Genomic DNA, 23,042 nt, shown 5'->3' with positions numbered 1-23,042 from the left:
TACCTTGCACCATCTGATTATCACAGGACATATCGACTTAATAAAAGGGAAGTATAGGTTGACCACACTGATACCATGCTGCAGTTACCTAGAAGGGTAAACCCAAATAACATAACTGGGACCTGGGTATAGAGCAGTACATATGAACAATGGTCCCAGTATAGGGACTGATGCGCATAAAAGAACCAAAGAATAAATAAAGTTAGACACAATACCGTAGTATTCTTGATAAACAGTGTTGTTTAATCACACTGAGCAGCCAGCATTTTATACCATTTGTTAAAACCGGTTTAAAGCAGTGCCCCAGGAGGAAACGGTGAGGGTATAGTGAATGAAGTGAGGATAAGGAAGTGAGTGGAAGAGTGTACGATTCACAAAATCAGTTATTTTGCAGAAAGGGGCTCATAAATCACATTTGATCCAGACGTTTAGATAGCCATAGTTGCAAACAAAATCACAGTGATGAATCGCTGTTGGTCAAACAGGCTATTGTGGTAGATGTCGACATTTTGATCCCTGGAGAGTAGTAGGTAAGTGTGTCCCTTATGTTGGGGTCTTTCTCAGGGCAGGAGTGCAGGGAGGGGAGAGTGGGGGCGAGTTACCATCAGTGGCCCAAGCGATGGGCCTGAGGAGAAACAGGGCGCATAGTCTCCAGACTGGTGTGAGCGAGGGTTTAGAGAAGTACTGCTCACATGGTGTTGAAAACTATTAGAGATAGCCTGTGCGTCAGTTGTCTTCCCATGTGTTGCAGTGTGCTCCTTTCATCCTGCAAGCCCCCTCCAGTTTCCTCAACAGAACATGCTTATGATTCAAGAAGAAGAAATATGGGATTTAATGAACACTAGTGTTAGTGCCCTCACAGATTAGCCTTCTTACAAAAACCAATTTGTTTCTCATTTTCTCTGTAAACAATCCTATAATGGAGAAGATCTGAAAATAAAGTACTGTCATTACATAAGGGACCAAATCAAATTATCTATTATTGATTCTATAGGTTAGTGATAGCAGGCAATTGGTAAATGTTTAACTCCTGTTCTAGAACCATTTGAGGAAAAGGTTATATAATAGGAACATGAGTGGAGACATTTTTTTAAATCCACCTGACTTTGTACAATGTTGTTTGCACGTTCTAACATTGTACATTGTTTTATTTTTTTCTCTCAATGTCCTTGGATTAATAACACTTTGTTAATCACTTGTGCTTCTCAGAGATGGAAAGTCCTGATGGTCTTTTTTCCATTCAATTTGCAACTAAGCAATAGCTTGTGATCACTTATCTTGAAAATGTAGTGTGGTTAGCTATTCTTTTTATATGTATAACTGGAAGGAGTTTTCCAATGGATTAGGGGAGGGAAGTGAAGGGGTTTAGGCAGACTTGTTTGAAGTATAGTATAAATATGAAAGGAGAATTGTGTGTGGTTGTTCATAACCTACACGTTATAGCTTTTTCCTGGTTGGTCTTTCATCCGCTCAAGCTTGAATAAACCAAATGTTTTAACTCAGACTCCCTGTACTCCTCTGATTTAAAGTGGACAAGAGGTGTGTTTTCTCAGGTAGGGTACGAGGGACTACATATTAAACAAGGGAAGTTAAGACTCCCTGAGGGAAACAGAAAGAGGCAAACATATGCATTCCTGTTCAAATACAAAGCACACCGGAGAGGAGTGAGCTGCAGCCTCTCCGTGTTAATATAAGACAGAGACCTAGCTAACAGCTCGTCGTAATAAACAGCTTGGAAAGCTGACGGGGAAACTTTTGCAATACTTGTCTGGCTTGTAGTGCCAATAAAGTATGTTTGTATTGCTATGTACAAGAAAATTAAGTGACGGCGGAATTACAGTAGGAACTAAGCATAGATACCTCAAAGTGTCTGAACAGGCAGAGCCCCCCCCACCCACTGAGAGATACACAATAGCTGCGATTGTCCTGAGCTGGCTGAAAAAAGCTCTGCTCAGGACAGGGAGACTGTGCTGTTTCGCCAGCCGGCTTTGCAGTACAGCCAGGTTGGGGAAACCTAAGTGTGCATGTGTGTTTGGACAGCCTGAGAAGGCAGACCAAACACACATGCATCCTCAGAAGTGCACGTAGCACTCCTTCCCACTCTTCCATGCCCCGGCCCCACACCTACCTACAGCGCTGGCTCAGAGCCGACAAATGAATAATAATCCGATGATAGAACATAGTTTTATATTTCACCTGTTGGTTCTGAGCCAGTGTGGCGACACTCCTCAGCCAGAAGCCAACCCCAACTACAACACCTTGCTGAGGCACTTCGAGTGAAACCACAAATTGCACCTGACCCTTGTAGCACCAGGTGTAACTCTTAGTTTGCTTTTGTCCACTACCGCTGCAAGCATTTTTTGCATCTAAGAAGGAACTCAGAAAGTTCTTCCCATGAAACAGTGCAAAAGATTCTGAACCGTAACAGAAAGAAGTGCATTAAAGTTCAGTTGGACATTGTGGAAAGGAAATGCATTTCAAGTCTTATGGAAATTTTCCAGAGTCCGATACCAGCGACAATGAAGGTGTATGATTATCTGAAGGAACTCCATATGTCCTTCACATAATTCAGTACTCACTCTGGCGTTTCTGCGACCATTCCATGAGAATGGCCTTCAAAAGGTGGACAAGTACACATGTGATGGCCAATCAGGGATTGAATTCTTAAGGCTGTTTTCCGGTTCAATCCTGCACAACTTTGCAGTCTATCCCACGACAAGAGTAGGTATTTTATCCATTACTGGTTTAAGTGAGGTTTGTGTTCATAACTTCGCCTCTACTCTGAGCATTAAGACCTATAAGTAGTTCAGGCATCCGTTTCAGGGGTGATTGGCACAGACCTGTTTTGGCGTGGGATGGCAGATCGCATGTCACAGGTGGCAGCTATGTACAAGGACTGCGTGACTAGCTCTGTAAATGCTGAAAGGAGCAACAGACCTCGCTCACTCACTGAGCAATCCAACCATGCTTTCGTGTTTTTGCAAAACAGTCAGCTGCAGCATGTTGGACTAGATTTCAGCTGCACAGAAGAGTTTGAGAAAAACACCCAAGATGAAGCACTGGCTGTACAAAGACTTTGAATATTGTCTTGGCATTGATATTCATATTCTGGTAGACCGTACAAAAATAATTTCCGTGTTTGGGGTTAATAATATTTTAAACAAAAGAACTGCAGCAAAATAAATTGCAGCTATATTTCCATTTTTGTGCTGTTAAATTCCTTTTTTATTGCGGCTAAATTTGCTAATCTATGCCACAGTATCCTGGGTAAAGAGGGAGGCGGGATTATCCAATAGTAGGTCCATTTTAAGGCAACTTCTGTATAATTCAGAGCTTTCTTTCCCATTATCCAGTGGGATTGGGCCACAGCCGTTTCTTGGTTGTAAGAACAACCAAGGTCTTCACTTTGGATTCCTGAGAGATAAGAATCACTGACACAGTCTGCCTCTTTGTGAATGATCATAAATTGTATCTCAGGACATGCGACCGTGATCAGCAACCCAACGCAGAGAAGCACTCAACATTTAGAAACACAGAGCTAACTGCAGGTGTTTGAGGCACACATGTTCTTTATTGTTCAATTTGACATTTTAGATTTGTACTTAAATATCACAATTCTTTATTTTATGGGTAAGGGGTTGATTAAATCAGGCAATGTGGCACTTAGTTTTATTCTCTATCGTCATTTTGTGATCATAATTACATGGCAACAGCTCGTGGAGGTTTTCTTATTCTAATCTAGAAGATCTACAGAAACCGAAATTACCCTAGACCGATGAAAGACAGCCCAGTGTGCCAAGACAAAACTCAACACAATCAGCAGGCACATGTGAAACCAAACTCGGCAACTACAGGGAGCAAATATGCTTTAGTGGCAAAGCTGATGTTCTTGGGATCTAGACATCTGGGTTCAAATATGGGTGTTGGGAATTGACAAAGCATTCTCCGATTCTGGGCAGATCACATTCACTTCCCTGTGTGTAACCCGTGATACTAGGTACAGCACGTTTTGTAGAAGTACCTTGTTTTCAAATAAATGTGTTTCAAATAAATCGAAAAAGAAAAACCTATTTCTAGATATATTAGTTGAACTGTACGCATTATTATGACAATTCAACATTTCCTATTAAATTACATAAACACAGCATGAGACTCTGGCGTTGATACTCGCCAAATGTTACAGGTGACATGGTGGGTTAAGGCATAAAAAGCTCAACAATTTGGTACCAGAAACTGCTAGCTTAGCTCAGGTCCTTCTTGCTGGGTTATTCAACACTAACTGGAGGCAAATCGTCCTGTTCCCCGGTCGACAGCTGTGCCTCAGCAGCAGTTGTCAAGGAGGCGCTGTCTCAAGATTTGTTAAAGTGACAAGGGGCAAAACAGCACAGTGATATTTACCATTGCCATACTGGATCTGTCCTATGACTGTAATGGCACAGGGTGGTCTGGCATTCCTTGCCATGTGTTAGGAATATAGAGATGTAATGACACTGTGGTGGAGGCAAGGAAAGGAGTTACATGGAAAAATGCTAAAAACCATACTACATTGTTGGGGTATTATTATACTCCTTGTTAATCTCTTTATTTTGTGTGGAAATATGATGTCGGTAATTCGCTATTTTGGGCTTTGCCCCCTGCACAAGCAGTAATTGTATTGTACTCAATAGTACATCATAATAAATGTTAATAAAGAAATTTGAACATAATAGCATACCACAAGCGCAATGTGACCGGTGGTTATTTTCGGAAGGCGCTTTCTCTTCTCTATATAGTTGCCCTATGAGGTTTAAAGCCCAATGCCATGCACAGAGGATACAGCAAGGGTTTACTTGTGGAGAAGTGTGGCTCAATGATTAGAGCGGCAGACCATGATGCAGAGGTCTAGCCCGGGACCAGGATTCAATTCCCCGCCTCGGCGGGTCTTGGGCTCAAAAATTCCACGGACCTGATAATTCTCGCCTTGGTGCCATTCCAATCATGGAGTCCCACTCTGCAACTCTGGGCAATAGCTTGCTTAATCTCCACAACGGCCCCCACAACGCTAAGGATGCCTGGCCTCCACCTTGGGGGTGCCCAGGAGTGGACGCCTCACAGGGAAAGCCAGGATGGGTTCCACAGCGGTATTCGTACAAGCGCCTCGAGACCCTTGCGGGTGAGTAGTGCGCTATACAAGTATCAATTTACATTTACTCACCTGTGACATCTGGTAGCATCTTGCTCTGCCCTTCTGCTGTGCTCTGCCTGGCAACTTTAGAGGTTGGCTGAATGCTTGCCAACCGGTTGCTCCCGGCTCTCTTTCGAGGCTTCTTTTTTTTCTTGGCTTTTAGCGGTTCATCAGGCCCTCTGGTTTTAAAACCTGCAACATTGAACAATGAAAGAAGTTCAAAACCCACGAGTAGTACCTTAAGCTCCCGCCACTATACGGTTTGAAGTACAGAGAAACTACTAAGAGTCAATAACTTTTCATAAAATCTTGTGGGAAAATTAATAACAAGACTCCTAGTGTGATTTGCATCCAACTTTTTGTTGTTGAAATCACGGAGTCAAAAGAATCCAGCCAATCAAATTCTGATCAAAAATTTGGCGAACTAGACTTCATTTAATTTCAAGTGATGTTTTTTCAAGCTAAACAATTTTAATTATAAGTATTTCACTCTATTGCATTACTAGACTTCAATGCGCAGTGCAATAAATTACTATCAATTTTTTAAAAAGCAAGTACATATTATTCATAGTGAGAACACATTTAATTTGATTGTAAGAAATTGAGGAGTAGTCCTAGAGAAAGGAATGGAAATGCAAGATTGTTTACAATTTTTCGTTTTATTTTTTCACTTTATGCATGAGTATGCATGAAAGAAAAATAACAGTACACACCTTGATATTCATGGTCATCACAAAGAGACAGAACAAATACAAATTCAAAAAGGATACTGCAAACGAGTGAGTGGATATGCATCACTGTTAACAACCAACCCTGGTGAGGGGAGGGGTTGTATAGATCTCAATACAAAGTTACTGGGTATAGTGTCCACCAAACATTATGAATTACCTATGGAATCCTGGTCAGAATGGATTGGCACCAGCCCAATTGGAGGGGGTGGGGGGCAAGGTGGGTGCTAATTCACGATTATAATAAGGAGGGGGGACAAGAGAAACATGTGTCAAGAAAGGATGGCAATTGATTCAAGGGGTCAATCTTCATTAGGAATGAGGAGCTTATGTTCCTGTACAAGTATGTCCCAAAGGTCAACAATCAGGAAACATCTAAGGCCCCATTTCTCTATACCTGCGCAAGGAAGTTCTCATTGAGAGAGGCTGGCTCACCATATACTATACCACAAAGGGGTATAGTGAGTCCAATGGGTCTCCAGAGGTTGTACAGAGACTAAGTAGATAACACTAATGCTCCATTTTGTGGTACTGTGAACGCGCAGTTAGGCTTATCAGAGGGCTGTGTTAATGCATCTGTTGTACACACACTGGCAATAAATGAGACACCCAATGAATAAATACAAGACCAATTTATAAAAATAGTACTTTGATATATTTATTGACTAAGAGCACAAAAGGTTGACAGAAGCATGTACGTTTTTAAATAAAAATAATTTTCGGTATCAAAAGTGGACACTTTTTCAGTCTTTGCAATGTTAACCTATGGGAGGAAAACAATAATGTGGCTTTGCAGGTAAGTGCACAACTTACAGTCCCACACTTCTGGGTTGGAGGGCAGCAGAGGGCAAGTTTCAGGTAAGCACAAACAACTGCACCACCCGCAGTACAGGGGCGGCCGGGTACAGGCGGCCGGGTACAGAAGTCAAATCTGGAGTTAGGACCCAATGTTAACCAATGAAGACTGGGGGTCCTTGAAGATACGCTGCTTGGAGGTAAGTAAGGTGGCTGCTGGGTTCAAGCTTCTGGGGTTTAGGCAAGCACAGGGGGGCCACAAGGCAGCACCATACGTACACCACCAAAAGTCCAGGGATGGCCAGAAGCATGGTGCAAACACGGCATCAGGCACCCAATGTAAGTCAATGGAGTAACTTGATTTTGCAAACAGACTGCAGGCATCGAACCGGAGGCTTAACGAATAACACCAGCAGATGTAAGTTGGGATGCTGTGGGTTGCAGGGACACCATTAATCAAGCTCACCAAGGCCCAGGGGCTTCAGGTGCAGGGGTGTCCTTTGACGTCCGGTTTCTCTTACCAGGGCCAGTTGTGGTTGGGGGGAGCCCTTGGATTTACACTGCAGGCTTTGTCGTGGAGTGTAGGAGAGGTCAGCCAACTCTGGACTTGGACTCAGGATTGCTGAGGAACCTTTTCTGGACTGGTAGGCCACCTGGACACAGGCCAGAGTTGTTGGGTGCAGAGTGGTCAGGACTAGTGGTTCTGGAGGGCACCAGAGTCCTTTGTCTTGGTTTCTTGGGGACAGGTCCGCTGTCCTCAAGAGATCTGGCCTTTTTCGAAGACAGCCAGTCCTCCCCAGGGTTTTGGAGGTTGCAGGACAAGCACCGTTTTCTTTGCAGGGATTGAAGCTGCATACAGGCCAGTAGGGCTGGGGCCAAGTCCGTTGGTGCCTTCAGTCTTCTATGCATGGCGTCTTCTTCATCCTTGCTCTTCTTAGGTCGGCAGGAACTGCTTTCAGGGTCTAGGGGAACCACCAAAATACTAGATTCAGGGGTGTAGCAGGTAGGGACCAATGGGTTCCTTACCTGGGGTGGCTACACAGACTATTATGCCACCCACCTGTGGGAGGGGGCATAGCCCTAGATCTGATAGGATAAATCCCATCATCTTCAAGATGGTGTGTACTGAAAGATGTACTTTATTCGCCTCCTGCTCCTAAGTTTTGCTGCCACTTCTCCCACCAAAAGTGGGGGTTTGAACCGGGGGCTACCATCTGCTGCTGGCAGCAGAGGCTGTGGTCACATTACAAAGGCAGCAGGGCTTTGAAGTTTCACTCTCCAGCACTGTGCTCATCCTAGGGGAGAAGGTGTGACACCTCTGCCCAGGATGTGCTTTGTTTCAGGCTAGAGAGCAGAGGCTCTCGACCCAGGGGTCCAGAAACATGTCCGGTGGTGGCGGCAGGCTGCCTAAAGCCAGTCAGTTCCCACACCAGGGTGGGTAGGTTTTCAGGGGACACCTCTGAGGTGCCCTCTGAGTACATGGTTCAATAAATACAACACTGGCATCATTGTGGATTTATTAAGGGGAGTTGCTTGGTACCACACACTCCTGAGTTCAGAGAAGCCATCATGGTGCTGGGGAACTTGAGTTGTCGAGTTTCCAGCCCATGTACTCTCTATGGCTGCCCTGGCACTTACAATTTCTAAGAATAGACCAATATTGCAGGGGCATATCTGTTCATGAATATATGCCCAAACCTGTGGTATAGTGCACTTTGCCTTAGGGCCGCAAGACCTGCTAGAGGGGTGACATACCTATACATTAGGCAGTGCTTGGTGGCATGGCACACAGGCAGTGTGCTATGTCGAATTTGTTGCTTTTCACTGCAACAAGGCATGCTAGCTGCAGGGGGCATGGCCTTGGTGAGGGATCCTTAGGGTACCCTCTTCAGTTCCTTTGCCCTAGGTACCAAGGGTACTATTTACTAGGGATGATGCTTTCCTCCAGAACTGGCAGTTGGAAAAGGGGTATGCGTTTCCCCCCATTTACGATGATCATGCAACTCTCCGCTAAGGTACGGCAGCAGCAGGCAGATCTGGTGGTAGTGACCCCAATGAGGAGATGTCAAGTATGGTATCCAGTTCTTCTGGAACTTTCCTGGGATTCTCCAATCAGTCTACCCCAATTTCTGGATCTCCTTAATTGCTCCTGCACCGATCTCTTCATCATTTGGCATGGAGGATTACAGGGAATGCTGGAAAGTCCGAGGACGTTGGCAACACGCTGTGTCCCTACTCTTCAAAGCTTGGGCAGACAGCACAATTAAATGCTATAGATCGGTTTGGTCTCCATGGATGGGCTGATGTCACCAGAGACACTTGGATCCTGAGGGGGAAGAAGATGTCCATGTACTGAATTTACCCCCTCAGATGGTATGGCTTACAGGCCAGTCAATACCTTCAGACTGGCGATTTCAGTCGGTCACTCCCACATTGGTCACCACCTGGTAGGGGAGCTTCCACTGGTCTGCACACCTCTTCGGTGCATCCGATTATCACTTCCCCCAGAACCCAAGTATTGCACCCTGGGGGATGTCAACAAGGTCTTGAACCTTATTCTGTCTTGGCAGTCAAACAAATACCTCTCAAGGAAGGTGATATAAGCCAAACTGGTTAGCCTGTTATCCTGTAGACAGGTCTCGGATGTTAGAGCTCTGTATATAATGGGTACAGTTTTCACCCCAGAATGGGTTACTTTCCATATTTCATGAAGGACGAAATGTAATTCACGTATTGCTTCTTATCCTTCCTTTGCAGATTACCTCAAACTATGCTTAGTCCAATGTATTAAAGCCAATGACACCAGAGATCCGTCCCCAGAGAGAGAGGCAACTCCTGATTGCCCTTAAGGAACCGCATTAGGCGGTCTCATCTACCACTATTGCCAGATGGGTTAAATGGACCATGCAAGAAGCTGGCATTGATACAAAGGAGTTTGGCACCTATTGGGTAAGAGGGGGTTATGGCCTCAAAAGTGTATGCTCTGGGTGTTCATCTGGAAGACAATCCTCAATACAGCGGACTGGTCTTCAGACTCCACCTTTAAAAGGTTTTACTTTAAACCAGTTATGTGCATTGCATCGCTGGTGGTGAATAAGCTTTAAACCAGCATAATCCTTGCCTCCGGTCCGGACATAGAATGAAACATTTCCTATCTATTGTAACAGAAAGCTTCAATTCTATGAAGGACACAGAGACTAGAATTAACCCACCGGGTGCTTTCGCAGGTATTTCTTCCACCCAGGATAGAATATTCTTCATAATTGTGACTTTTTCTACTTTAGATACACAGTTTTAAAGTATGAGGCTGTTTATCCTATGTCCATTTAAATTGATTTTGGAATATAGGGCTATGACTTGATATGGTATAGTCAATTTACAGGATATGGTTTTGCAGGTCTCTTTGGGATCAGGTTCATCTAACAGGAATTAAGGACAAATCTAGTAGGCTTCTGTCGCAGGAAGAATGAGGCAGCAGCAAGGGCAACCAGGGACTATAAATGGGGTTCCTGACCATGAATTGGTTTAAATGTTTTGCTTAACTTTTACCCAATGGCTCATGGGAAATGAAGTCCTGTTTTCTATGTTTAATATGGCTGCTGCAAAAAATAAGGAGAAGACAGTACAGCATAATCAATCCTCACCTCCCTTCCCTAAACAGAATTGAAGCATTCCGTTACGACAGCTAGCAAATGTTTCATAAAGCATCAACTCATTTTCTAGCACCTCTGCTAGGTAAGGTAAAATAGAGACAGGACAACACTTGCTTAGTTCTTTAGGAATTGCTGTAGACTTCTTTGTCACATCTACTTTTTTGTGTGCAGAGCTGACTTAACCCAAGAATTGAACTGGTTGGCTTATTTTCCCATGCCCATTTTGCCAGGTCCATCAGCTAACTACTGTTTAATGCCCTCTTCTCATGTACCGTTTAAATTTCAGACCAGCATCTAGTAGACTGCTCTCTTCCATCCCCTTTACCTTTTGAATGATCCTCCCTTCTGTAATCTCAGTGTGAAATGGGATTCCCAAGGGATCTCTCCTAGGGAAAGCTATAGGTTGATCAGGTTGTATTATCTAACGTGGGGCAAATATCCCATGTAATTATGTCCCATCTGATGCATCACTCCTTTCACTAATTGGGATAGCCCTCTGCAACTAAAATAGTTAGTTGGTCAGTGTTCTAACCTCTGATGTCTCTTCTAATTCTAACCAGTAGTAAAAATCCTCCAGCACCACTAATTCTCAATACTTCTACGCATAACAGGAAATAGCTGTAGTCATCTCAACTAGAACCTCCATGGTGCTCAATAAATGAGTATACTGATTGCAGACATAGAAATAAGAAACATGATCACCTGACAAATGGAGATTCTTAGGCAGTCTCTATATTTCCGGCTAAACATCCTCCATGTTTGTCCCTTAGATCTTTACTTATTATATTGAAACCTTTGTGGATAGTTCTTATGATGTCTGCAGCTGAAGAATCATTCAGCCAAGCCTCCGTCACCTTTGAGGGGGTCTGGTGATATCATTCACAAAGTATAATGATAAAGGGGCTACACTGACCAGTTTAGACACTAAGTGGAGGGAAGGGAATCACGCTGAGATAAAGGCCTCCCAACAAGATGAAATCAGTGTTTCACAGGAATTATGACCTTTCAGCAAAATATAACAAACATTTTACAGGTCTGGCATTATCCCTATGATAAATGGGTTCAGAAACAACTTCATAAACAAATAGATAGTACAAATAAAGAAGGGCCTACACACTCATAACAAAAGTGTCAAAGTTATAGCTCAGAAACATTACCTAATTACGAATAGCTGGAAAAACCACAACTCGTCTCAATGCACTGATCATGACCTCACATATATAATATTGACATCATAACGGACTTCATCGATGACACCACTGGTGACATTACAAATCACCTCAAAGTTGACGCTAACAATGACATCACTATGTATACACAATGGCTTCTTTTTTTGCATATGTGTTATTTACTGATGCTGTGTATTACATACTGTGATTTATCAAATTAAGGCTAAACAGTGGGCCGGCCACAAATGTTAATGTAAGGCGCTGTGCACAGCATACACCGTGTGCTGTGGGGGTTGAGCTCGGGCCTGGTTTTTGGACAGGTCCTGTGTGTACTTCTGTGGCATCTGCGTAGCAGTAATCCGTAGGTGGATAGAAGGTACTAGTACCTTGACAAAAGCGTGACTAGAGGATACCACCATGCACCAGATACGCATGACCTTCCAACAACCCAGAAATAGGGTCTCTTTCACTGATGAAGTATCGACCCAGGTGAGAGCATCAGGCCTCATTTATACACATGGAATGCAAATGCAGTGAAGCAGGGAAATACATACAGCCCTGAAGGCGGCCCCAGATCCGACTGGACTCTGCGTGGGCCGAAACATGTTGACACTATAATATCAGGGTGAATTGAGCAGTAAAATCTCAATCAGAACCCTGAGGTGTCCCGGCGCTGGGCGCCGTCGGGAAGATTAAGCGAGCTATTGCCCAGAGTCACATGGTGCTGTGTTAACCTGGCGCCGGGGATCGAACTGTGAACCCCGTGGTCCGGAGTCAGGCACCCTGCCCGCTGCGCCACACCTCTTCCATACCTTCAGTACCCTATCAATAAAAAATTATTTTGGGTATACGGTGGGATTTTTAAAATTATTTTTCTGTTTTCATCTGGACCCCTGTACTAACCAGCTTGATATTCTCTCAGAACTCCCAGCTACTTTATGGTTGTGTCTGCCCTGGTGGTATCACCCTACCAGGGTGCGGATAGGCGCCGATGTTGAAGCATGTCACGATTAAGTGAGTGAGGTGTGTACTTCAGTATCTTCGGATATCTCCGAGGGACAGCAAAGTAGTGCACTCATGGAACGCAGTGCCTTGTATCCCCTTGCTTCGGCCGGTTGTTCCTTTGTGAGAGAGCCTGTGTGTACTTAACCTATTGACACACAAAAAGGGCCGTTCGCAATGGGGATCCATTGCAATACCTTATTTAACACATGGCCCTGCACTGAATGCCAGAACTGTTAAACAGCATATGCTGTGCGAAGCGGAGACTGACAGCGAGGACTGTTCTTCATCTGGGCCCTGCACTGAGCAACGATATCCAGATAAACATAAGAATAACCCTTCGACCTGGCACAGCTCGGGTTGAGAATAAGACCAGGCCTTCGTCCAGAATCTGCAACGAGCCCCCTTTTACACCCAGGACCCATTCCACCGACCAGAATAGGGTTTGACATAATCATAATTTCCTGCAGTACAGAAAAAGAAGTCCATGCTGATGTCATCAATCAGCTGAGATATCTCATCGAGGATGTAATTTGTGGTACAGGACGTTGTGAGCACTGCAACTGGGTGAGTTATAGTTTGCTCAGTTATGTAGAACTAGAAAATTTCAGTGGTACTAAGGTTTTGTTGTATATGGCCATGCTGTTTATTTCTTTCAGAACATTTGAGGTTTTGTTTTAAAACTACATTAATGCCTTAACAGCGAAAGGTACAAAAAAAAAATCTATATTAAAGTATTTTTAGGAAATTGATTTTGATAATTACTAATCCAGCTACACATTTTAAATATTTCACAGTTTTAATCCACTTTGCAGTCAGCCTTCACTGCACATGTCCGGCACCCGACTATCAATGTGCCAGGCTCTGCAGCAGACTATCAGTGCCTGGCTGCAGGGTCAGGCCAGCGCCCAACACACAGTGGACACAGTCTTAGGCCATGCGTCTGCAGTGAGTGCTGGTCACAGGCCCAACTAAGTACTGCTGTGTTATGCACTGCTTCTGGCAATTCACAGCAGCGCTGTGGAGCCTGGGGCCAACTCGCCATAAAACCAATCCACAATGCACGTGACCTGCAGTCGTACGGAGACGCGGTTGCCCACATCACCAGTTCTATCCCATTGAATCAACTGCTCAGGTCCAGGCCAGGCCCTAGCGAAGCCCCCATGCCACTGAATCACAAGGCCTTGTTCAGCACGCTGTATGACCAGTGACTGCACTCACTCTGTGTTCAAACACCATGCCAAACAAGCATTTGCAATGCAATAGGTCTCGCAATAATGGGAGTTTGAGCTATTGACATTGTAAATGACAATGCCTTTTATTTATGTTTTGGTTTGTAAAACATAAAATAAAAAGCATTGTCATTTACAATGCCAATAGCTTCCTCGCGTAAATGCGAGACCTGTTGCATTTTCAATGCTTGTTAGATGAGCTTCAAAGACTTTTGAATGGAAGCATTAAAAGAAAATCTCTCATAACTGTACCAACAAATAGGTCCTTTTTCTCACCAGGCACATAGCATGCATGATTAGAAGCTGTGTAGAAATAGCGCTTCGCGGTACTGTGGTAAACACTAATGTACTGGAATCTTTATTTGAATCCCTTTCGGAGCAGTCAGTAAAAATGGCAAATATAATTGAAAAATTGAGCAGTTAACATGCACCTTTTGGTTTCACTTTTCCAAAATTATCCTACTGAGCAATGTGCTGGGGGTTACTCACTTGGTGCACATGGGGTCTAAGTTTATACTTTTTGACAGGGCTGTTTTAAATTACCAGTCCGGCCCTGGACGTGTTCCACGGTCGAGTCAATGACAAAGAAGTGGTCCAAATGCTACGTTCAGAAGGGGGAGGGTGTGGCTTAACGGCCAGTGCAGCCGACTTGGGCGCTGAGAGATCCAGGTTTAAGTCTCGTCGTGTGCTCAACATCCTACGATTCTGGGAAAATCACTTCTACCTGCCTACGGACAGCGCCTACAGACCCTCACGGGTTATTAGCGGCGCTATACAAATCCAAGTATTATATTATAGTATAATTATTAAGAAGAGAAAGAGGCAGCCAAAAGACTAGGATCAAATGTCCAAGCAAAATGGAAAAAGTGGCCTAGAAGGATACAAGGTAAGAGGGGGGGGGGGGGGGGGGGGAGTGGCCCGAACGCTACTCTTAAAAGCTGATGAAACACAACTAGTAGAAATGGACAAAGTATTGAGGAACTATATGCAGCCGTTCCAGGCGCTCTGAACTTCCGGTACCGATGGGAATCTCTGTACACAATTACGAGTTTGCAGACCAAGAATTACTTGGCATAATTCTGCATGGAAAGCTGCATGTTTAAAGCTACAGATCACATTTTTAATGAAACTGCACTACAGCAACATCACAGGCCCTGATATAATATTAATGGCCGCCGAGCAGCACGGTAGCAGCAGAAAGCCTTTTAGGCTCTTACGCAACACGTAGCTAAATTAATTATTCGCAGGGAAAGGATATCATACCCCCGGCAGCCTCCGAGGGATCAGTGAGAGCCGGACTGCGGAGACTCATTAGCGACCCTCAAATGTCAGACACCGGGAGGAAAGAAGAGGCCTGACAGGGAAGGAGACACAGCGACACAGAGATCTGGAAGGGAGGGGGCGCGAGAGGGACAGCGAGGTACAATGATGGAAGAGGTGGCGATGGAGCGGGCACAAAGAGGGGAGAGGGCGCAAGGTAGACGGGGACTGCAGGTTAGACAGGGACAGCGAGGTACAATGATGGAAGAGGTGGCGACGCGAGAAAGGGAGGGGGCACAAAGAGGGGAGAGGGCGCGAGGTAGACGGGGACCACAGGTTAGAGGTAGGAAATGATTGAATGCTCGTGAGAGAGAGCAGGATAGAATGGGGAGAGCTGGAGAGACAAAGAGCAGTAAATTCAGACATAAGCGAAGAGAGAGAGAGAGCAGTAAATACAGACATAAGCGAAGAGAGAGAGAGCAGTAAATACAGACAGAAGCGAAAGGGAATGGGGTCGTAAGAGAGACAGAGGCCTAGGAAAAGTAGGGGAGCCAGGTAGAGAACAAATGCGTATTACAAAGAAAACAAGACAAGCCCGGCTTCTAAAGTGCTCCGGACGCGAGCGAGCGCCCGCCGCGCGAAATTGAAAGCAAATCTGTCACGGCGAGACGCGGCGGAGCGTGGTGCGCGCTTGGCGGGGGAGCGCATTCCAGGCGGGGGAGCGGACCATTTGAAGTATGATGCCGAGGGCGCCAGTGGGCTGAAGCGCTTCCACAAACTGATTGCATGGCGGCACGATGCACGTGATTGTGCGCGTGCTCGCCATGCAATCCACTTTTGGGAGCACTTTGAAATGCCCCTCTTACTAGAGTCTCGCATAGCGATTGCGTAAACGCAATAGCTAGGCGAGACCTAAAAAATAGGGAACTTTTTATTTATTTTGTGACAGTACCGGCCCCTCTGGGACACGTTGCATTCTCCCTGGGTCAGCAGATGCGCTCACTACCCGCTTACACCCTTCTGGACACTTTCTGAAAGGACACAGGCTTCAGTGCCTGGCTTCCTACAATGGCTGCTGAAACAAAAAGTTACTACTAGAAAATCAGATCATTCTTTTTAATTCAGGACCCCTTACTGTTCGTGAATCAACGGTGCACATACACAAAAGTCCCTGGCTGATTAATCAAAATGAAACTTTGCTGTGAGCTACAGCAAAAACAGCTGAACGGAATTGCACTAAACTAGAACCTGCCTCATATGTGCCTTTTCTTGGATTGGTGTAAACACATACAGCTGTTGATGGACATTAAAGGGTTAAATTAGAGCGTGATCTTCATCGCCGATTCATGGATCTTCTGTAGATTAATGAATCGTGAGAGATCAGCAACTCCTTTACAAAATAAAAAATCTACTTGCTTTGCCAATGCTTGTTTTTTTACCTACATGTCAGCCATGCGTGCATGCACTACAGCCATCTTCAAATGTTTTTTTTTTCTTTCAGATAAATCATTACAAAATGGCCACCCCTCACACACACGTGTGAGGCCATCTTAGAATTATTTTTGTTGAAATGTAGGAAAAATAATTCAAAGATGGCCACCATGCCTGTGCACACATTCCCAACTGCCATCTTCACACTTTTAATTTACCACTACAAGATGGTCAATTGCCATTTTTTAACATTAAAATAAAAAAAATAAAGTATGTGCAGAATTCCAAACAAATGGGGAGGAATGAAAAGCCCAGAAAAAATTAGCAGCTTTGGCCCCTCGCTAAAAATAGTTTTAAATGCTGGAAATAGCACAGGTGGGGAATGCTGGTGCAGAATAAATTTGAAATTGCAAGCGTCCGGTAGCCATTTGCAGCCGCAAAGGGCCTCACAATGAAAAATAAAGAAATAAAACAAAGAAATGAGGAAGCAATGAAGGAAAGCGATGAACTTCCATGAAATGCTGAAAGAAAAATGAAAAGTAGTCTCCTCACATCAGCAGCAAAAAGATAAAACTCAATTTAAAGACAGCAAGATAGAAATGGCCGGACAAACAAGAACAGAGAGGAATGCCATTGAATCAGGAGCAGGGTGTAGAGAAACTACACACAGACTTACCCAAGCCTTTAGAAGTCAAAACTTTGACTAGTGATTTTTGGTCACTTCTAAGTACCACTTGTGAACCCGAAATGAATTACCGACAGGTTCTGAATTGTCTCCCCGTGCTTCGATAAATTATTCTCTCCGAACCCCTCCATTATACTATATGGCAAACCAGAATCCGTAACAATAAGCATTTTGTACACCTCCAATACTCATCTCACACAAAGGTTTTCTTTGTTTCCCTATTCTAAATAGAACCTACATTTTCTTCATTAACAAACACTCATTTTCCCAACTTTTCTCAGTCACTTCACTTTTCTTCCTCTACATGGACACATTTAACTTTACAATTGTGTTTAGACTGCTCATCTCCATTTTTGTTTTTTTTCAAAATCTGTCATAACATCCTACAATGCCGTCCTACAATTCCACATGGAGAGCATAGTTGTTTGAGTGCCGGACAGGATGTGCTAATGGACATGATCTTGGCCACCGCACCTATAGCACCTATAACATAACTCACAACTTGTTTTAACTTTGGCTACAACAATACTTTCATCTTTTGGTATTACAGCTTCGACGCACCTTCCGCTTAATTCAGCTTTTGGCACAACAGTAAGAACATCTTCTAGGGAGGAGTCCCATTATCCTATATCCCACAGAAGATCTTGATTTCTGACATCATTAACATGCCTAATCAATTGGTCACAAATGAATCCATATGGAAGGTGCCAAATCGGCATGCTAATGCTAGTATCTTAAGTGAAGCCATGTAGGCATCAATCCCTTTATTATTTCCCTGTTCTCTCTCAAAAAAACTGTAACTGCCTGAACAGGTGGTGAAAAGTGTGCATCAAGATCCTTTAAAGCATGTTGTAAAATATCTGTCTCCTGCATGTCTAGTTTTTTTTCCTATTCTAGTGTAAACTTTTAATCAACCTGGCTCTGAACAATGAAATGAAGTCTTTGCATTGTTACCGGGGTCATGTCTTCTTTCTTGATATGTGTAACTAGTTAATAAAAAATGCTTCCCACACTTCTGTATACAGAATAGCTCTTACTAAGGGAATCTTCTGCACAGGCTGATTTGGGCTTTTCAGTTTGTTGATAGAAAATCCGAGGGATGACAAAAGGGTGACTATCTGTCGGTGGACCACGACTGACTGCAGCTAGCCTGTGTTCACTGGCCAGTTGTCGAGGTAAGGGAATATCCCCAACGTGTGAAGGTAGCCCGCGACCACCACCATAACCTTCACAAACATCACAGGGGCCAAGGTGAAGAAAAGGGTAAATAGGAAGTGCCCTGACCCAAGCCTTAACTGTAGGAAGAGTCTGCCAGAGTGCTGGAGATGCAAACATGAAAGTACACTCCCTACAAGTTCAATGACAGCATCCAGCCTCTGTATACAGGGGTGAGAGGACTTGGGACAAAGTCAACATCTTGAATTTGTTCAAAGGTCCAGATTCACACAGAGTCCTCCCTTTTTCGGGGCACCAGAAAACAACAGGAATAGTACCCCTGCCAGCATTGACTGCACTTGCTGCACAAGGCTGATAGCGTGATCTGCTGAAGTCTTCACAAAAATAATTTTTTTTTTTTTCAATCAGGTGAGTTATGGGGGGCGAGGGACGTCCAAACTAGAGACTGTGCCTTGGCAATCTCACATTCAAACACAATCTGGGTGCAGGCAGGCAATGGTTCCATATCAGAAACGGGTGTTGCATGTGCGGTGGGCAGGAGCCGGGGCAGTCAGAATGGACGAGCCCTTCAGTGTAGGAGTAGTAATAGGGACCAGTGCCAGCAGAAAACCGGGTGGAGGGCCACTGGAGTCAGGTCGGGTCATACCCACTGGCTGGAGCCTGACAGAAAGTCTCTGGGACTCTGTGGGGATTGAAGGAGTTCTTGATGGAGCAGGCATCACAGTGAAAAGTTGCAGCATAGGCTACGTAAAGGCCTCTAAGGTCTCAATGTGCTGCGGGTCGACAGCGGTACTAGGAATTCAGGGTGTGAAACAGCCTTTGTTTCAAACAATTGCAGCAGAATTGGGTCCTTGGAATTTCAACTGCACAATATTTTCTTGGAGTTCTTACTCACTTGCACCTACTACCCTTCTGGGCTATGGGACATAAACTAGGGCTCTCCAGCCATCTCTGCCCTGGACTTTTCTCTCAATTTGACTCCAGGTGTTACCCATCTCCTTGCAGTCTGCCTTGAGGCCAGGTTTTTGGTTGACCTTCCTCTTTTCCTTTTCCCTTCACGGTTTCCAGGTGAGGGCTTGTCTAGTGGTGTTCTATGCAGCTTGCGGAGGGTGTGACCTATCCAGCCCCAGCATCTTTTCATTTCTTCATGAGCAGGGAGTTGTAAAATTTGCTGCCATTTCTCGTTGTTTCAGATGGTGTTTGGCCAGCAGATTTGGAGGATTTTCCTCAGGCAGGTGTTGATGAAGGACTGGAATTTGTTGGTGGTGGTTACTGTTGTCCTCCACGTTTCTGCTTCAAAAGGACCAATTTTACGTTCGTGTTCCAAATCTTCTTTAGATAAATGAAAATAGCCCTTGCTTTGACCGATTCTTACCTTGACTTTGGCTTCCGATCTGCTGTATTAACTATTGTCTTTTTTCCTCTGTATTTTTCTGGTGTCCCTGACCGTCTCCAGCACTGTTATCCTTCCCCCTTGAGCCCCCATTTTGCCCAGTGTCCGCTTTTGCATTCTGTGACCCCCGCCCGCTCCCCCCTTCGTATCACCCGCCGCTGCATCCCCTGCGGCCCTGCCCCCCTGCATCCCATTCGCCGCCCCGCTCCCGCCTCCCAGCTGCTCCTTCCTTCCTAAGCCCCACATATGGAGGCCGCGCAGCGGTAGAGAGCGCGACCCTTGACCCTGTCACCAGGCAGGTCGCTCCCCTCACCGCCACGCAGATCCCCCGTGTGCCCTGAGACCGCTGCTGCTGCCGCTCGCATTGGCTGTGTCCCGCTTCGTTCGCCTGCATTCCGATCTGCTGTATTAACTACTGTCTTTTTTCCTCTGTATTTTTCTGTGTCCCTGACCATCTTCAGCACGGTTATCCTTCCCCCGTGTGCCCCCCATTTTGCCCAGTGTGCCCTTTTGCATTCTGTGACCCCCCGCCCGCTTCCCCCTCCGTATCTCCAGCGGCTGCGTCCCCGCCCCCCTGCTTCCCATTCGCCACCTCCTCCCGCCTCCCAGCTGCGGCTCCCGCCTCCCAGCTGCTCCTCCCTCCCTCAGCCCTACATATGGAGGCCGCCCCGCTAGCGCGCCTAAGGCAAGCCCGTCCGCGCCTGGACCGTGCCCAGAGCCAGGATCCCTGGCCCCCGCGAACACCACAACGCCTGCCTCCGCTACGACTCCAACACCCTTCACACACTCAACGCCAGACGATCACGCACCTGCTGCCTTGCTGCCCCGAAGCGCACCCAAGGACCCTTCTCCTGCCGGAAATGCAGCTTCACCAGCATCTGACCCTCCAACCTGCCCACTGAAGAACCCAACTTCCTCAGATGCATCCTGCTCAACACCAGCTCCGCCCGCAAACACGCCGTAGAACTCTGGGACCTACTCACCACCAGCGCCCCAGACGTCGCCTTCCTGACGGAGACCTGGCTGAACCCCTCCTCGGCACCCGACATCGCCATAGCCATCCCGGAAGGCTATAAGATCACCCGCAAGGACCGCACCAACGGAGTAGGAATCGCCATCGTCCACAGGAACACTCTCAAAGTCTCAACCAACACCAACGACACCCTCAGCACCGCCGAACACCTGCACTTCCAGATCCACACCGACCCCCAACACCACCCTCAGAGGCACCCTCGTCTACAGACCCCCCGGACCCCGACCGCAGGTTAGCGACTCCATCGCCGACTTCATCAGCACACACGCCCTCGCCTCCACGGACTACATCCTCCTCGGGGACCTGAACTTCCACTTCGAGAACAACAACGACTCCAACTCTTCCAGCCTGATTGACAACCTCGCCAACCTCGGACTCAGACAACTCGTCACAACACCCACCCACTCCGCCAGCCACATGCTTGACCCCATCTTCTCAGCAAGCACCCATGTCTCCCTCAACCACACCACCGAACTCCACTGGACCGACCACCGCTGCGTCCACTTCACCTTCCGGAAACCCACCACACACCAGGACCAGCTAACCGCCCTCGCCCAGAGCCCACCCGCAGACCGACCGACCCCGACGCCACAGCCTCAGACAGTGGATCGACGACTGCGCCCTCCTCAAGAAACCCCCCAACACCCACACCAGCAAGAGAGCCAGCTGGTTCACCGAAGACCTCCATGCCTCCAAGCGGACCTGCTGAAAACTCAAAAAGAACTGGACCCGTGAACAAACACCGGAAAGCTACTCAGCTCACAAGAACGCCACCCGCAGACACCACCACCTCATCAGACCCGCCAAAAGGACCTCCTTCAAAGACCGCCTAGACAACAACGCACATAACAGCAAAGAGCTCTTCAGCATTGTTAAGGAACTCTCCAACCCCAGCTCCAACACCAACAACATCCCACCGTCTCAAGACCTTTGCGACTTGCTGGCCGCCTTCTTCCATCGCAAAATCGCAGACATCCACGACAGCTTCAATGCAGTCACCACCCCAGCAACCGTTGAGACCCCCGCTCCCACGACCACCACCCGCACCAACCGCCTGCTGGTCTGGACCAACATCAACGACAACGACACCATCAAGTTCATGAACACCGTCCACTCCGGACCCCCGGAAGACCCCTACCCACATCACATCTTCAACAAAGCCAGCAGCACCATCGCACCCCACCTCCAGGAAACCATCAACATACCCTTCGAGACAGCGACTTTCCCGGAGAGCTGGAAGCACACAGAGATCAACGACTTACTCAAGAAACCCAAGGCGGACCCCAAGGACCTCAAGAACTTCCGACCCATTTCCCTGCTCCCGTTCCCGGTGAAGGTCATCGAAAAGGCCGTCAACAAACAACTGACCAGCTTCCTCGAAGAAAACAACATCTTGGATCCGTCCCAGTCCGGGTTCCGCATCAACCACAGCACCAAAAGTGCCCTCATCGCCACCACCGACATCAGGACCCTACTTGACAATGGAGGAACCAGGGCCCTCATCCTCCTGGACCAGTCAGCTGCCTTCGACACGGTCTGCCACCGCACACTAAGAACACGCCTCCACAACGCCGGAATCCAAGAGAAGGCCTTGGACTGGACCACCTCCTTCCTCTCCAGCAGAACTCAGAGCGTCCGCCTCCCCCCCTTCCGCTCCGAAGCGACCAAGATCATCTGCAGCGTCCCCCAAGGCTCATCCCTCAGCCCAACGCTGTTCAACGTCTACATGGCACCGCTTGCCCACGTAGCACGACGACACGACCTCAACATCATCTCCTACGCAATGACACCCAGCTGATCCTCTCCCTCACCAAAGTCCCCAACACCGCCAAAACCAACCTCCACGAAGGAATGCAGGCCATCGCCGACTGGATGAGAAACAGCCGACTGAAGCTGAACTCGGACAAGACAGAGGTCCTCATCCTCGGACCCGTCCCCTCAGCCTGGGACGACTCCTGGTGGCCGACTGCACTAGGAGCACCCCCTACACCCACCGACCACGCTCGCAACCTAGGGGTCATCCTCAACTCCACCCTCTCCATGACAAAGCAGGTCAACGCCGTCTCCTCCTCCTGCTTCAACACCCTCCGCATGCTTAGCAGGATCTTCAAGTTGATCACCACCGAAACGAGACGGACGGTCATCCAGGCCCTGGTCAGCAGTAGACTGGACTACGGCAACGCACTCTACGCAGAAGCCCTGGCCAACCTCCTGAATCGGCTCAAACGCATCCAGAACGCCTCCGCCCGCCTGATGCTCGAAATCCCTTGCCGCAGCCACATCACACCCCACCTGAGAGACCTGCACTGGCTCCCCGTCAA

At 46.7% G+C, this 23,042-nt stretch overlaps 2 protein-coding genes across 3 annotated transcripts in view; one reads left to right on the top strand and one right to left on the bottom strand.

Moving 5' to 3' along the window:
* The window catches only part of MED22 (mediator complex subunit 22), a 196,858-nt gene that overhangs the window by 93,903 nt on the left and 79,913 nt on the right, over positions 1 to 23,042 (top strand). The gene's annotated exons all lie outside the window — the stretch shown is intronic.
* The window catches only part of LOC146868862 (surfeit locus protein 6 homolog), a 143,831-nt gene that overhangs the window by 76,215 nt on the left and 44,574 nt on the right, over positions 1 to 23,042 (bottom strand). For both annotated transcript variants that reach the window (XM_085613875.1, XM_085613876.1), the window contains exon 3: positions 5,195 to 5,356. In XM_085613875.1, coding sequence (XP_085470001.1) covers positions 5,195 to 5,356 — 162 coding nt within the window. The remainder of the gene's footprint in view (positions 1 to 5,194; positions 5,357 to 23,042) is intronic.

The sequence above is a fragment of the Triturus cristatus genome, chromosome 1_2 (assembly GCF_964204655.1).
Source record: "Triturus cristatus chromosome 1_2, aTriCri1.1, whole genome shotgun sequence".
Taxonomy (NCBI): Eukaryota; Metazoa; Chordata; class Amphibia; order Caudata; family Salamandridae; genus Triturus; species Triturus cristatus.
The sequence above is the reverse complement of the archived record's forward strand: the minus strand, read 5'-3'. Positions and strand labels throughout refer to the sequence as shown.